Source organism: Dendropsophus ebraccatus, chromosome 2 (assembly GCF_027789765.1).
Source record: "Dendropsophus ebraccatus isolate aDenEbr1 chromosome 2, aDenEbr1.pat, whole genome shotgun sequence".
In the NCBI taxonomy this organism is placed as follows: Eukaryota; Metazoa; Chordata; class Amphibia; order Anura; family Hylidae; genus Dendropsophus; species Dendropsophus ebraccatus.
The window spans coordinates 43,183,986-43,199,526 of record NC_091455.1 but is presented as its reverse complement, the minus strand read 5'-3'; the positions used below and the strand labels follow the sequence as shown (position 1 = coordinate 43,199,526).

Sequence of the window (15,541 nt, the reverse complement as noted above, 5' to 3'; positions counted from 1 at the left end):
GTGATTGAAACAGAAAGAAAGATGCATGTATTGATGTACAGTATATAGATAGATAGATAGATAGATAGATAGATAGATAGATAGATAGATAGATAGATAGATAGATAGATAGATTATACAGTAGGAGATAGATGATTGATAGTTAGATAGATAGATAGATAGATAGATAGATAGATAGATGATAGATAGATAGATAGATAGATAGATAGATAGATAGGAGATAGATAGATAGATAGATAGATAGATAGATAGATAGATAGACCGATATACGCAAGTATGTATATGGATGGATAGAATAGATAGATAGATAGATAGATAGATAGATAGATAGACAGATATACGCAAGTATGTATATGGATGGATAGAATAGATAGATAGATAGACAGATAAATAGATAAAAGATACAGTAGGAGATAGATAGATAGATAGATAGATAGATAGATAGATGGATAGATAGATAGATAGATAGATAGATAGATAGATAGATAGATGGATATGGATGGATGGATAGATAGAAAGACGAATAAATGCATGTATAGGGATAGATAGATAGATAGATAGATAGATAGATAGATAGATAGATAGATGCAAGTATGTATATGGATGGATAGAATAGATAGATAGATAGATAGATAGATAGATAGATAGATAGATAGATAGGCGGATATGGATGGATGGATGGATGGATGGATGGATGGATGGATAGATAGATAGATAGATAGATAGATAGATAGATAGATAGATAGATAGATAGACGGATATGGATGGATGGATAGATAGAAAGACTAATAAATGCATGCATGTATAGGGATAGATTGATAGATAGATAGATAGATAGATAGATAGATAGATAGATAGATAGATAGATAGGCGGATATGGATGGATGGATGGATAGAAAGACGAATATATGCATGCATGTATAGGGATAGATTGATAGATAGATAGATAGATAGATAGATAGATAGATAGATAGATAGATAGATAGATAGATAGATATTGGTGACTATGTATCATGACTGATATTATAGTAAGCTGTACATGATGTAGACTTGCCGGTAGCATCTGACTTCCATTTCGATTTTTATGTAATTCATTTATATGGAATGTACTATTAAAATAAAAAGAGGGGTGTTCTGAAGATCCTGAAGTGGAGCTGCATCATTGTATTTTATCTCTGGGTCCTATTGGTGGATCAATATTTAATGCTTCGAGATTGAAGGCTGAAATGAGTCATATCAGGGGACCCTGGGAGCCAATCTGCTTGGGCCTGGGATTGCTAATTATTCATGGGCTCCTGCCTCTCGCTCTTTCTTTTGCACAGCCCCACAGTGCTGACTCAGTGCCTTATTCAGTCTTTTCTCCCTCTCCACTGCTGTAGCTGGATCTCTGGCAATCACAAGCCTCCGAGCATCTGTATACATCAACATGGCTAAAACAGCAATAGGTAAGGAGCCCAGCCCTTTAGATATTCACTCTGTTCTATCTGTATCATGTATCATGTATCATGTATCATGAAGCTGGTTTATTTTTCTTGTATTTTGCAATGTTATATTATAGTGAACGATGCAAGATTTGCGCTTTATATTGTGATCTATATATCTATATATACAGTATAGCAGTGAGGATGCCTTAGACTTGTGCAATGATTCGCCCTCCTTATACCTGTGTAAGTTTATTCTGCAGACCTCATCTGTAGAACGCAGACAATGATTGTCAGAGCTTGGAACCAGACACGCCCAATACATTGGTCCCAATATATGTGAGATGTCATGAAAGTGAATCGTTTTATAGCATTTGGTTTATAGCATTTGATATCATTTGTGCACTTTGCTATGGCGTGGATTCTGTCAGTCGGTAGGGTGAGACAATGCTATACAAAGGATATAAGGCACCTGCACTTCTATACTGCCAGCTCTATAGCACAATGCAGACAGACCCCACCCATCTGCCTCCTTTCTTGTTCACAGGCAGCTTAATGTGCCAGCACTTTGCAATATCTAAATGTGTTGCTGCTGCCCTCTTGCTATTGTAAAAAGACATGGAATCATCTGCCAGACGTATCATTTGTCTTGCCGAAGTCGGATCAACGTCTTCCACTTTCCTATTTTGTGTTCGTTTTGGAATATAAATTCTGCATTTCCTTCAAATAGATGGCAGCTTTCCCATTTATATACCTGGGACATGACTAAATCAATGCATTGCTTTACTAAATCAATGCAGAGCTTTATATCTTTACTAAATCAATTCAATGCATGGCTTTATATATTTGCTGATTCATTTGATTTTATTTAGCAAAAAAAGAGTTTCTCAACATATACAGTGAGATATATATATATATATATATATATATATATATATATATATATATATATGGGTTACACATAGTTTTCTTTCTTGAATTTTGCATTCTAAAGGTCACTGGCTAATTCATAAGTGTTACAGTTTTGACAGGATTGGTCATTCGTGACAATTAACAAGTCTTCTTGACTCTCTGGCACCCCCACAGAGGTTTCCAAAGGAGGGGTGAGGCCGCAATGACAGATTTAGATGTAAATGTGGTCAACCTGGATCTATGGGAGTCTGGCCAGCCCTGCAGTACTGAAATTGCCACCCCTCCCTATTGCAGCAATATAGTAATCAGTATTGATAATTTGCAGTCACTTGGAGACTGATGGCTGCAGAAGGCCACCGATTTATGAATTCTATGGATGGGTACGGCTGTCATTGGGTGATATACACAGATTTCCCATCTCATCAATCAAAAATCTGTCTCTCAGCATCAAGGAGATATCTCAGATCATTAAAATTGTCCATCAGGCTTAATGAATCAGTCTCCAAAGTCTTCTAACACGTCTGACAGACTATAGATTCATACTGCAACTCAGGGACAAAAACATAGGATTATTTTATTTTTTTTTTTTAATTGACGAGGCATAGAAATCTTATATTAACCAAGTTCTAAAGTGTCTAAAGACTTTATATGGGTATACAGGATGGAGAATGTTAACTCATTGTATGCCCCCATACAACAGAACAATGATCAGCCATTAGTATGGTGAAAAGCTGCCGAGAATCAGATGGAACAAAATTCAATTTAATTGATTCTCTAAAAACTAAGAAGAAACAATAGGCTTTGCCTACTCGCTCTTGGGAGTGTTTTCTGTGTGATCATTATCAGCATGACAGGGGAAGAAATCGGTAAACTGCTGCCCCCTGGTGCGTGGGAGAGAAACAGCCGGCTGTCGAAAAATGAGGATTATCACACCTTTTGGGGGGGCAGTAGATTTATTAAATATTTTTGGAAAATAGAACAATTTTTGACTAATTTATTTTATATATATTTAAATAATTTACTCCCATTTATTTATTGGTTTCAGAGCTTAAAGAACTAAAAAAAAATTTTCTTTAATTCATTGGTCACCAAATTGTCCTCTATTACTTGTGCAAATACTAATTCCTGCATGCTTGAACTGTTGGCTATCAGGCATGCTGGGAGTTGTAGTTTTGCAGCATTGGACATCATAGAGAAAACTAATAATATAATACAACAGATTTACCTATTCTGAATTATATTCAGGTTGGATTTGAGGTTTTTTTTAATTGCTATTGGTTTATAAGCCACCTATATATTTTGTAGGCAGCCATTTTCTGGGTTTGACCGTAAGGTTCGATAGACACTATAGATGAGTGATAGGAGTTGATGACTATGATTATGACTATGTATTATCATTGGGGGTCTATTAAAATCATCTTACAATGCATTGTATAACATTTTATGAATTAAAGTGTTACATTTGGGCACGATTGTAGCTATAGGAGGTATGTCAATTTCCCTAGCATTTAGGCCCTGAAGCCTGAATGGGCCCAGATGTTTAGTCAGCCCTATGGGAGGAGACCAGTCCTATCAACAATGAATAATATTGGGTGATCTGTTTCTGGCATTGCATTATATTGCTGTCTAGAAGAATATATATATATATATATGTGTAAAAAGTTGGTCTAATTGATTAGTATATATTGAGAAGGAGCCCAGTCCAAATAATCGTACAGTCTTCATTTATAGAAACATAGGCATGGCCCATACATGGCTACAAGAAAATGAATGGAGACACCTTTGTCTCTCTTAGTCATTACCTTCTTTTACACCTTCCTGAATATAGCCGTAGAGAATGAGTTGGTAATGTAACGTAATACTGCTGGGATTGGCAAAGGTGACATCACTAGGAGCCAATGTCTTCCCAAGTGACTCAGAGCTGAAAATAAAAAACTATCTAATGTCTGCCGGAGGACGAGTCCCTGAGGCCATAGTGTAATGACTAGATCAGATTGCAGTCACAGTACCACACTTTGGGTCCTTGTGCATCAGTAAGGACTAGGATAGGCTGATTTATTCCTATGGACAGGCCCCAGTGGGCTGCACTCAGGCTAATAACCCTCATATATCACTGCAGGGAATCTCTGCCTTGTCACCCATCTTCAAGGACAGATGTTGATGGTGGAATGAAATGTGGTGAGGGAGGTGTAACCATCATCAGTCTTCCGAGGCCTTCAACATACCAAACAATTGCACTGCCTAGAAATACTGCAGTGTTCTGGTGATGGTTTCTATCCATTAGTATTGAACCATTCCGCTAGTTATATAGAATCACATTCATGCACAACCTTGGATATACGTTAATGGGGGGGGGGGGGGGGTATACAGAAGAGAAGACAACAAGAATCACAATGTGTACTATGGCCTTGTGCTGATTCATACAGCCACCTACATCCACAAGCCCTATTCCATCAGACAATTATCGTTTGCATAATCGTTAACGATTAACAATCTCAAACGACCGCTATTGCGAAAGACCTGAAAACGCTCACTCATTTCCATGGAACGATAATCGTTACTTATGTTCGTAATTGCGATCGTTTTTTCTTCGCTATTTATTCGCTATTGCGTTCGTATCTATTGTGAACTACCGAACGATGTCTTATTGAATGCGAACGATTTGCGAACGTTTTGCGAACGAGCAACGATAAAAATAGGTCCAGGTCTTATAAAGCGATCAACGATTTCTCGTTCGGTCGTTAATCGTTAACTGCATTTCAACCGAACGATTATCGTTTAGATTCGAACGATTTAACGATAATCTGAACGATAAGCGTCCAGTGGAATAGGGCCCTTATAGGGCCTGAGGAGAAGGATGGTCCTGTATACCACCTATCAGAAGACAGGGGGTCTTTGGCTTGGCCACCACGCCTGAATAGACCCCATAATCATTTCAGAGGCTTCTTCTTTGATTGCACACCTTTAAGATTAAGTTTTATATTATACTTGATGTAGAGTACTATTACTTCTATACTTCTGCTTTAAAAGCCATCACTGATATCCAGTGGCCTATAGGCATAAATATGGCCTGTTACCGCAAAATGACTAATGTATATATACTCAGACCATTATCTTTAGAATATAGCTGAAAACAACATAATGCTGCCGCTCCCATCTGAACGGACATCTTTCCAGTGCTATTCGGGGGTGTAACCGTCAAGACAGTAGGCACAGCAGGTCTTTTGGGGCTTGACAACTAAGAGGCCCACAAAGGCAAAAATATTTCCATTTATTTATTCCTTATAATAATTGTAGGATTGCTATCTCAAGACCATTGGGGGTCCAATCCCATCTTTTACTAGAATTTATTATGGTATTGTACATTGCAGTTGCAGAATGTTTCTCTGATATGACTGGCTGCCATGATGAGACAGCAGATTATATTGTAGAACTGTGAGGCTATTGCTATACTAGAGATAACAGCACCCAAAGTAGATGACAAGCAGAGACCGACTTTTGTATATCCTGTATTCCCTATTACTAGAACACATATCTTTTTGAGATCACATCAGCTGAAGATGCTATTCTAGTTTAAGGCTTCAGGTTTGTCACAAAACGTAATAAAACATCCCATCATAATCTATTCTCCTTATCAAACAAATGAGACGTGAGACTCACATAGTCCGTCCCTGAGATGAGTGCTTTGGTCAGGTTTTTTTTTTCCACAGTCATCAGTTATAGCACCATACTGCAGCCTCACATGAGGATCTTTAAGAAACCTAATTTACAGATGTCAAGATCAATCGCATCTTCGCCAGCTCTACACAGCGTATCAGGATTGCCTGCGAATCCTTGAGGTGTTACACATTCAAACAACATGATCTCACATTACTGGATTCTGTACAAAGCATGGAAATTCCAATTTATCGTATTTATAAATTCATATATTCATGGAAGACTTCTGGAAATGAAGAATAACAGCTTCAGTAACCGTCTCAACGGATTCAGGGAAGACTATAAGACGAAGAAGGAAAAACCAAAACTACATAGATAGCGATTTATTTACTACATAATAATTATTACACAACTATGGAGCAAATATATAAACTCCAGGAGGATTTTTTTACCTAGACCATCAAATACCCTTATATTAATAGAACAGAGTAGCCATAGCTTTATAATTATATTTCTTATGACACAAATACATTTTTGTGACAAGAACATTTTTTTTGACAACAGGAAGTGCGGCCATATTGGTTGTGGCCTTAGCCTCTCAGAAACCAGGCCTCCCAACTTTTTTGATGGTCAAAGAGAGACACACATTCCATATGAAATGATGAAATAATATACATAAAACCATAGAAGATTGTTGCAAAAAAAAAAAAACACTGCTCGGTCCTGCCCTTATATTATTAACTTTATTATTATCATAGGATCGATACACAAGTTGGGGTCTAGTATATAGTTAGGAATCAGACAGCTTCTGGGGCAATAGAGTAGGTCTATTATTGCATCTGTTTCTAATAGAAGAATAATCAAGGAACATAGAGATGGACATGGGTCAAATGACGATCCCCCCGAGAGGAGGACACTGAAACCAGAGATAATTTGTTCTTTTGTCAGCAGGTTCAGTCAATAATAAAGTTGAATAAATTCTAGTGACAAAACACAAATGCAATGCTAGGGAATTTCCAGTTAATAGCTCAGAATCCCTTACCCAGAACTCATGTCAATCATCCAAAGTAGAGAGCAGTTTCAAAGAGTGTCTCTTCTTCTGGAGGACCCAAAATGTCCATGCATTTACATGGACTGTCCAATGTTTCAATGAAAACTCTGCAATGCCTCATGTCTCCAGTGGTGGCACTGCAGTGAAATTGAACACTTGCTTCTAAATTCCTTTGAATTTCCTAGCAAAGGGATAGCTTATAGTTGCTGGAATCTTTTAACATCTGAACAAAGGTTGTCATCTCGAGACAATCCCTTTAATTTTCTCCTTGAAGTTGTCGGACTATATGTTATATTGTGACCACTCTGTTGCTCTAAAACCCGGCAGCATCTCTATTGTTTGGAATCAGCTGTGAAGTACAAAAGCACCGGAGAAGGTTTCCTTTATCCGTCAGTCAGCAGTCAGCAGGGCGGTCATCGTCCTGTCTAATCTATAATGGGAATGCTTTATACTTGTCCTAGTTAAAGCTTTTATGGCAGAAATGTGGGCCAAGATTCTGCTAGGTCAAGAGAAAAGGCTGACAGACAATTACGTGAAGTAATTACAAGTCATTATTGCGGCAGCGCATGATGTAAGTTCCTTAATGTCCACTTACTGCCCGCTCCTTACTGCTTCAGCTCCAGGTAATAGCCAGTCTGGTCACTCCACTGAATTAATAATGAAGACAACCTTTCGTGTTTATTAGGGCAGGTCGGTTCATGAGCATTAGATGTCCATATAGCAGAGTAAAAAACGGTGGCTTTCCAAGGGCTTTTATGAACAATTATATATTAATACATGTTTTGGGCATTTAGAGCGGAAACAATTTTCTCTATTGAGCTAAAAAGGATATTATTATTCCAGGCAATGCAGAGTGCAGAACTGTAAAAAGGAAGAAAATGTGTTTTTTTCCAGGGGCAATACAGCTCCTGTCCTTTAATTTTCTCTTGGCCTGCAACTTAGCTCCATAGAACATAATGGGGGAGATTTATCAAACTAATTTTAAAGTAAAAGTGGCTCAGTTGCCCTATCAAATTTCACCTTTCGTTTTTCAAAGAATCTGTGAGGAATGAAAAGTGGAATCTGATTGGTTGCTAGGGGAAACTGAGACAATTCTACTTTACACCATGTTTGATAAATCTCCCCAAATGAGTATGGTCTGCAGTACCAGGCCCAATCTGTAGGTGGCGTGGTGCTAGAAGAGAGCAGCTGTGTTTTAAAGCTATAAAACCTTTACGCATATTTGTTTTTAGAAAATTGGTGATACTAGTGTAGGTAATAAATGGCAATGACCACAAAGGAATACTGTACCAAAAAAAGATTTTGTTAATTTATGTAATTTTATTTATGTAATTTACTTCTATTTAAAAGCCTTTCAGTAAATATCAGCTGCTGTATGTCCTGCAGGAAGTGGTGTATTCTCTCCAGTCTGACACAGTGCTTTCTGCTGCTACCTCTGTCCACAACAGGAACTGTCCAGTTTTTTTATGGGTTTATGGATTTTCTACTTCTCTGGACAGTACCTGTCAAAGACACAGGTGGCAGCAGAGAACACTTTCTCAGATTGGAAAGAATACACCACTTCCTGCAGGACAGTCAATAGTTGATAAGTACTGGAAGACTTGAGAGTGTTAAATCAAAGTAAATTACAAATTTGTATAACTTTCTGAGAACAGTGTATTTGAAAGAATTTTTTTCCAAAGTACCCCTTTAAAGCTGACAATCTCTTCTTTCAAGCACCGTCGATCCACTAAGTCAAATCAAATCAAGACAAAAAGACAGATGAACAAAACGTAATAAAATAAGGTCCAGCAGGAGTATAATATCATTAAAAACATCCAATTTTATTCTAGGCCGAACATTAAAAGTAAGTGAGAGAACCCCAAAGGCTGGCAGATTTGTTTTGGTCAGTCCTTTCTTGTAGCCTCATGCCGCCAGTAACCAGCCTGTCTCCTTACTCCTGGATATTGGTTCGGTTTTCTTGGTATGAAATGAGACGTATACAGGGATATGGTATAGAGCCAAAAGTTTTGATCACTACTGAGACCCTCACTGATCAGGAGAATGAGCCAGGAGAAGCATGAGGTAGGAGTCTGACTCCCCAGCTTGCAGTAATCTCCATCCAGGTACCTCCATTTTAAGTCTTTGTGGGCAGCAATGTTTGCACAAGATCCATTGATGTATACTTATTACATCATATGATCCACCAGACACACATAGGGGGAGATTTATCAAACATGGTGTAAAGTGAAACTGACTTAGTTCCCCCTAGCAACCAATCAGATTCTAGCTTTCATTCTTCACAGACTCCTTGGAAAATAAAAGGTGGAATCTGATTGGTTGCTAGGGGCAACTGAGCCAGTTTTACTTTACACCAGTTTGAAAATCTCCCCCAATAGATTCATATACAGATGTAAAAACTATTCAAGACACTTTCCTATTATAACCCAACCCCATTGGTCTCATAGGCTTTCCTTTTCGATGGGAAAAAAAAAAGAAACCACCATTTAGAACCATTTAACCAAATACTCTGCTCATTGCCAATGTACATGAGAATGCAGAGAGGTAACTAGAGACAGGAGCCCTTGGAGGCTAGGAGTAAAGACTAGACATTTTAAGGCAGGGATGGGGAGTGTTTGGCCCTCCAGCTGAAGCTTTGGATGTCCAGGCACGATGGGAATTGTAGTTTTGCAACAGTTGGAGGGCCGAAGGTTCCCCATCCCCGCTTTAAGGGCATGGCAATTTCCTCATCTTTTTCACTTCACATCACTGGCTTCAATGCAAGATGGTGAACAAAGTGAAAAAGGAAGTTACATGTCTTTTCTTTCTGCACAGTCCTGCTCTAAACCTCTGGAACCATTGGGAGCGTCAGGATAGCCTCCACCACCACCACACATGAACAGCCAGCACTCAATTCATTGTCTATGGGTCTTTCCCTCAGTGTCGGACTGGGGTATCTGGGGCACACCTGAGGAAATGATCCTGGGGGGGCCTCCAATAAAGAACCAGTGAGAAACAACATGTCAGTCAGTGTTTGTGCAGGTTCTAAAGCTCTGGTCCTCTGGTGGGCCAGTCCAACACTGCCTCCCACCATTCATAGAGTTATTCCTGCCCATACATATATATTGCAGTATTTTCGAGAAAGCAGCTAAGTGTTAATGACAGAGCCATGTTAATAGTCCATCTCTTTAATCGCAGATGTGGGTCTGTTTATGAAAACAGGTGTCGGCTCATATGTGCAGCAACCCATAAAACCACCCAGCAATGTGTATGATGGGGCCGCTGCCAATTAGGCTAATGAAAGCGAATGCTGTATGAGCTGCTAGGGGTTAGCGCTTCTGTGCGCCACTCTTTGTAAATCACCACCAGAGGATCAATATTTCCATGCCCTCTGTTACAGTTCGGCCTTCTATGTCATCAGCTTTTCCTACCAGCTGATTAATTAGCGGCCATGTTCATCTTCCCAAGTGGCTTCTGAAAAGAAGAGCGAAAAAAAATTAATTAAAACTGGTAAATAGATAGGAGAAATAAGTTTACGGAGTAGAGGAAAATGCTGAATAGATGTATCCATCTATCTGATCAGACAATGAAACTTGATGTGATATGGTGGTTTGGCACTTTGGGGGCAGTTTTGTAGAGTTAATCATATTTACTGGTAGGGTAGATATTTATACACTGCCATTGTGGCAATAATTATCAAAGACGGACATCTATTGGCGTCAAGATGATGGCCACAAAACAAACATTGTGTGAGCATAGCCTCATAGTGATGACTATAATAGGTTTGTCATAGCGACAGGTTCTCTTGATGTTTAATTCTCAATTATCTCCATGGAGTTAAAGGAGAAGTCCGGGCAAAGCTATTTTTCTAATAAGTGATGGGGAGGGGGAGGATAAAAGAAATAATGTGGTCTTACCTCCCCTGCTCTCGCGCTGGTGGACACATACCGCCAAAACGGTCCCGGGTCCCAGGGCGCTTCCTTGTCTGAGCGGGGACACAGGTTGTGACGTGTGAGATCTGCTCAGCCAGTCAGCGGCCATAGTGGGGCCCCTTCTTGGCTGCTGACTGGCACACGTCACAACCTGGGTCTGGCACAGATCAGGAAGCTGGGGGGGGGGGGTAAGACCACATTATTTCTTTTATCCTCCCCAGCACATATTAAAAATATAGCTTTGCTCGGACTTCTCCTTTAATTCAATGGAGATAATTGAGAATTAAGCATCAGGAGAACATTTCAATAATTAAAAAAACATCTCCTTTAAGTGCTTATTCTTTGCCACCTCCCCTTTTAACAATGGTAGCAAGGACCGGCTCATTCTCAATATCAATGAGTATTGGTTGCCTATGACATAAAGACAAAGAGTCTAGTTGCAGTAACAACACAGCAAGTAAACAGGCAGGTGGCAAGGAACAAGTCATGGTCAGTAGCCAGCCAGAGGTTGGTACACAGAAATCAGCAACACAGATGGCGATATGCATGGTCAGTAGCCAGCCAGAGGTCGGTACACCAATATCGGTAATATGGATGGCGATATGCATGGTCAGTAGCCAGCCAGAGGTCAGTACAATGATATTGGTAACATGAATGGTGATATGCATGGCCAGTAGCCAGCCAGAGGTCAGTACACAGATATTGGCAATATGGTTATAGCAAAAGGCAAAAACAAGATCAATACTTCCAGAGTAGGCTCACAGTTATCTTCTAGCAGAATGGCCGCAGAGTGGTAGAAAGCTGGATATAAGAGGTTTATTAGGCATCTATGTAAGTGGGGGCAATGTCAACACAAGGCCTACCCCAATCACTTGTTCAACACATACACGTATAGTATATAGCATGTACAGTAGTGGCACCAGGCTACTACAGTGCAGCTCAAGACCAGCGATTAAAGGGGTTATCCAGTGCTACAAAAACATGGCCACTTTCTTTCAGAGACAGCACGACTCTGGTCTCCAGTTCAGGTGCGGTTTGCAATTAGCTCCATTAACTTCAATGGAACTGAGCAGCAAAACCCTGCCCAAGCTAGAGACAAGAGTGGGGCTGTCTCTGGAAGAAAGTGGCCATGTTTTTGTAGCGCTGGATAACCCCTTTAACTGGTATCATAATAGGCTTGTCTTCCCTATCTACCTGTGATCAGCTGTTTTTACTTATCGAAGGCTCACCATTATAATTTCCATTTATTTTCCCTATAGGAGAAATGTAGCATTACACAACAACTTTTCAAATGAATGGCAAACCTTGTAACACATGGATGGACCAGGTCCAACAGAGTGGGAGCCATTTTCAGTTGACCAATTTGAGCATCTCCACATCTTGGCTTATAGATGAAGCTTCTGTGCAGGACTCTATGTCCTCTCTATGCACCATAATAAGCTATATAAAATGGCAGACTATATTTAAACAAAAATTAATATGTCAATAAAAAATGATAAAGGATTATTTTCATAGGCTCTTATCGATTTCTATAAATAAGTCAACTGAATGTAGATTCCTCCCATTTAATACAGCCAGTGTTAAAGAAATCATTCAATTTATAAGGGGACATAATAAACCCCACAGAATCCTATTATAGATTTTCCACTCAAACCGCTAAGAATCAATATTTTCTGACCTTTCAAAGGGATATTTCATAAACATAAATCACAATAAAAGACGCAAGCAATAGAATGAAATGTAAGACGTTAACATTGCCAGTCAAGGACTTTTAGGACATAATAGGAAGCCTGAATGCTCAGTGGGAGCGCACAATGGCCGCTTCCACAATTCACCGTCATCATTTCCTCCCTTCTCTCGGGCAGCTGACAATGGTTACAAATTTTGTTAATCAGTATGGAAATTTCCGTCCTATAATTCATGAGAGAAATAGTCAAATACTTCTGCAGCTATCGGGCATTTCAGGACACATGTTAATGTGAATATACTGGACACATGAGACTCCTTTAAAGGGGTTGTCCAGCAAAAAAAATGTTTCTTTCATATCAACTGGTTTCTGAAAGTTACATAGATTTGTAATTTACTTCTATTTTAAAAACTCAAGTCTTCCCATACTTATCAGCTGCCGTATGTCCTGCAGGAAATGTTGTTTTTTTTTCAGTCTGACACAATGCTCTCTGCTGCCACCTCTGTCCAAGACAGGAACTGTCAAGAGCAGCAGCAAATCCCCATAGAAAACCTCCCCTGCTCTGGTCAGTTCCTGTCTCGGCCAGAGGTGGCAGTCTCTGTCAGACTGAAAAGAAAATAACATTTCCTGCAGGACATATAGCAGCTGATAAGTATGGGAAGACTTGAGATTTTTCAGTAGAAGTAAATTACAAATCTATATAACTTTCTGAAACCAGTTGATTTGAAAGAAAAAGATTTTCGCCAGAGTACCCCTTTAAAAAAGGGGTCTTTCTATTTTTCATCAGATCAGTGATCAGATCAGTGATGGCAAACTTTGGCCCTCCAGCTGTTGCAAAACTACAATTCCCATCATGCCTGGACAGCCAAAGATATGGCTTTAGCTGCCCAGGTATGATGGAAATTGCAGTTTTACAATGGCTGGGGGGGGGTCAAGGTTCACTAAAAATTATAATTTATCACCATGACAATCAAGAACTAGGACCATAAGATTGCAATGTTGTACAGCTAAATTGCAATTTATGATAGTGAAAGTGGTTGCACTGTGACCTGGAATAACAACATAACATTACAACATAGTCTTGCATATACATAACATAAGATGCCATGTAGCCATTGCCTTAAATGGACACCATCACTTTTGACAATGGAGACACATTATATGTTTTGCTTACTTGGGGCTTCAGTTCTGATCCCACACCCACTCACCACCATCTAGATTAGGGGTAGGGGACCTTGGCTCTCCAGCTGTTGCAAAACTACAACTCCCATCATGCCTGGACAGCCAAAGCTAAAGCGTTGGCTGTCCAGGCATGATGGGGGTTGTAGTTTTGCAACGGCTGAGAGCCAAGGTTCCCTACCCCTGATCTAGATGTAGTTGCACACTAAGCACCTTCTCTCCCAGCTATGTCTATGGCGTTCTATAGAAACTCTATGGAACCATCTGAGGAGAAGCAGCACTCTTGGCTGAACCATGACTAACAATATGTAGGGGTCTGAACGTCCGGACCCCCACTGATCATCTCTTTTAACAAGTCTCACTTTTACAGTATATAGTGACAGGTAAAATAAATTATGAAAATTCTCCAGGCTCAACCGAAATTAATTAGTTTGTAATTACTTTTGGAATTTTATTAACATTAACTACAATGAACACATTTCTTCTAGTCATTTCATCAAACCAGCCTCGGCCTCATTTACATATGATTTACATGTACTATACTAAATAGTGCTGATTGTCTGTACCATGTGATTTCATAAGACGTGAATTCCATTCTATAAGCTCCAAGTAATAAATGGGGAATTAGAACTTAGAGAGAAGGAGGATAGGTTGCACTATTAGGTGGGTATCAGAACACCACCTTAAAGGGGTACTCTGGCAAAAATCTTTTTCTTTCGAATCAATTGGTTTTAGAAAGTTATATAGATTTGTAATTTTTTTTTCTATTTAAAAATCTTCCCTTACTTATCAGCTGCTGTATGTCCTGCAGGAAGAGGTGTATTCTTTCCAGTCTGACACAGTGCCACCTCTGTCTGTGACAGGAACTGTCCAGAGCAGTTGCAAATCCCCATAAAACTCTCCTTCTCTGGGCAGTTCCTGACCCAGACAGAGGTGACAGCAGAGAGCACTGTGTCCCACTGGAAAGAATAAAACATCTTCATGCAGGACATACGGCAGCTGATAAGTACCGGACTTAAGATTTTTATACACAATCACATCTATATAACTTTCTGAAACCAGTTAATTCGAAAGAGAAACATATATTTCCCTTTAATATGGACGCAATTCAGCTTCTGTATTACAGCAAGAACATCTCAACCACCTATTGTTCTAATACAGTGAGTGTAGAAACCAGGGAAGCACTAATGCCCAGAGTGAGAACACTGGGATGTGACCACATTATAGCCGGCTGAAATTGACTTTAATGAGTGTTCTATGTCCCCTCAGGAACAGCCGCCGGCAGTATTATTTACTTACTTACAGAATCACATGGAAGTGTCTAGTGTGGTGGAGTTGAAAGGACACTTCCTTACATAGGAACTTATCACCAGTATTCCCATTACATAAAAATAGCAGATGAAAAGTGGCAAAAGAAGAAAAGATTGTGTTATATTTTATAATGAATATTATTCATTTTTGTGATCGAAAGAAAACTCTGATCATTTATTCTGATCAGTACTTATCAGCTGCTGTATATCCTGCAGGAAGTGGGGACAGGAACTTTTCAGAGCAGTAGCTAATCTTCATAGAAAACCTTTTCTGCCTAAATAGAAGTTAATTACAAATCTATGTAATTTCTAACACCAGTTGATTTGAAAGAAAAAAATTTTGCTGGACAACCCCTTTAAGGGGAACCTGTCAACTCTCTATATTATGCTCAAAACTCAAGTATCAAGTCAAT

The 15,541-nt window shown here is 39.3% G+C and overlaps 1 protein-coding gene across 1 annotated transcript in view; it reads left to right on the top strand.

Moving 5' to 3' along the window:
• Positions 1 to 1,342: 1,342 nt before the first annotated feature.
• The window catches only part of STMN2 (stathmin 2), a 34,715-nt gene continuing 20,516 nt past the window's right edge, over positions 1,343 to 15,541 (top strand). The window contains exon 1 of the mRNA XM_069959950.1: positions 1,343 to 1,445. Coding sequence (XP_069816051.1) covers positions 1,427 to 1,445 — 19 coding nt within the window. The 5' untranslated portion in view covers positions 1,343 to 1,426. The remainder of the gene's footprint in view (positions 1,446 to 15,541) is intronic.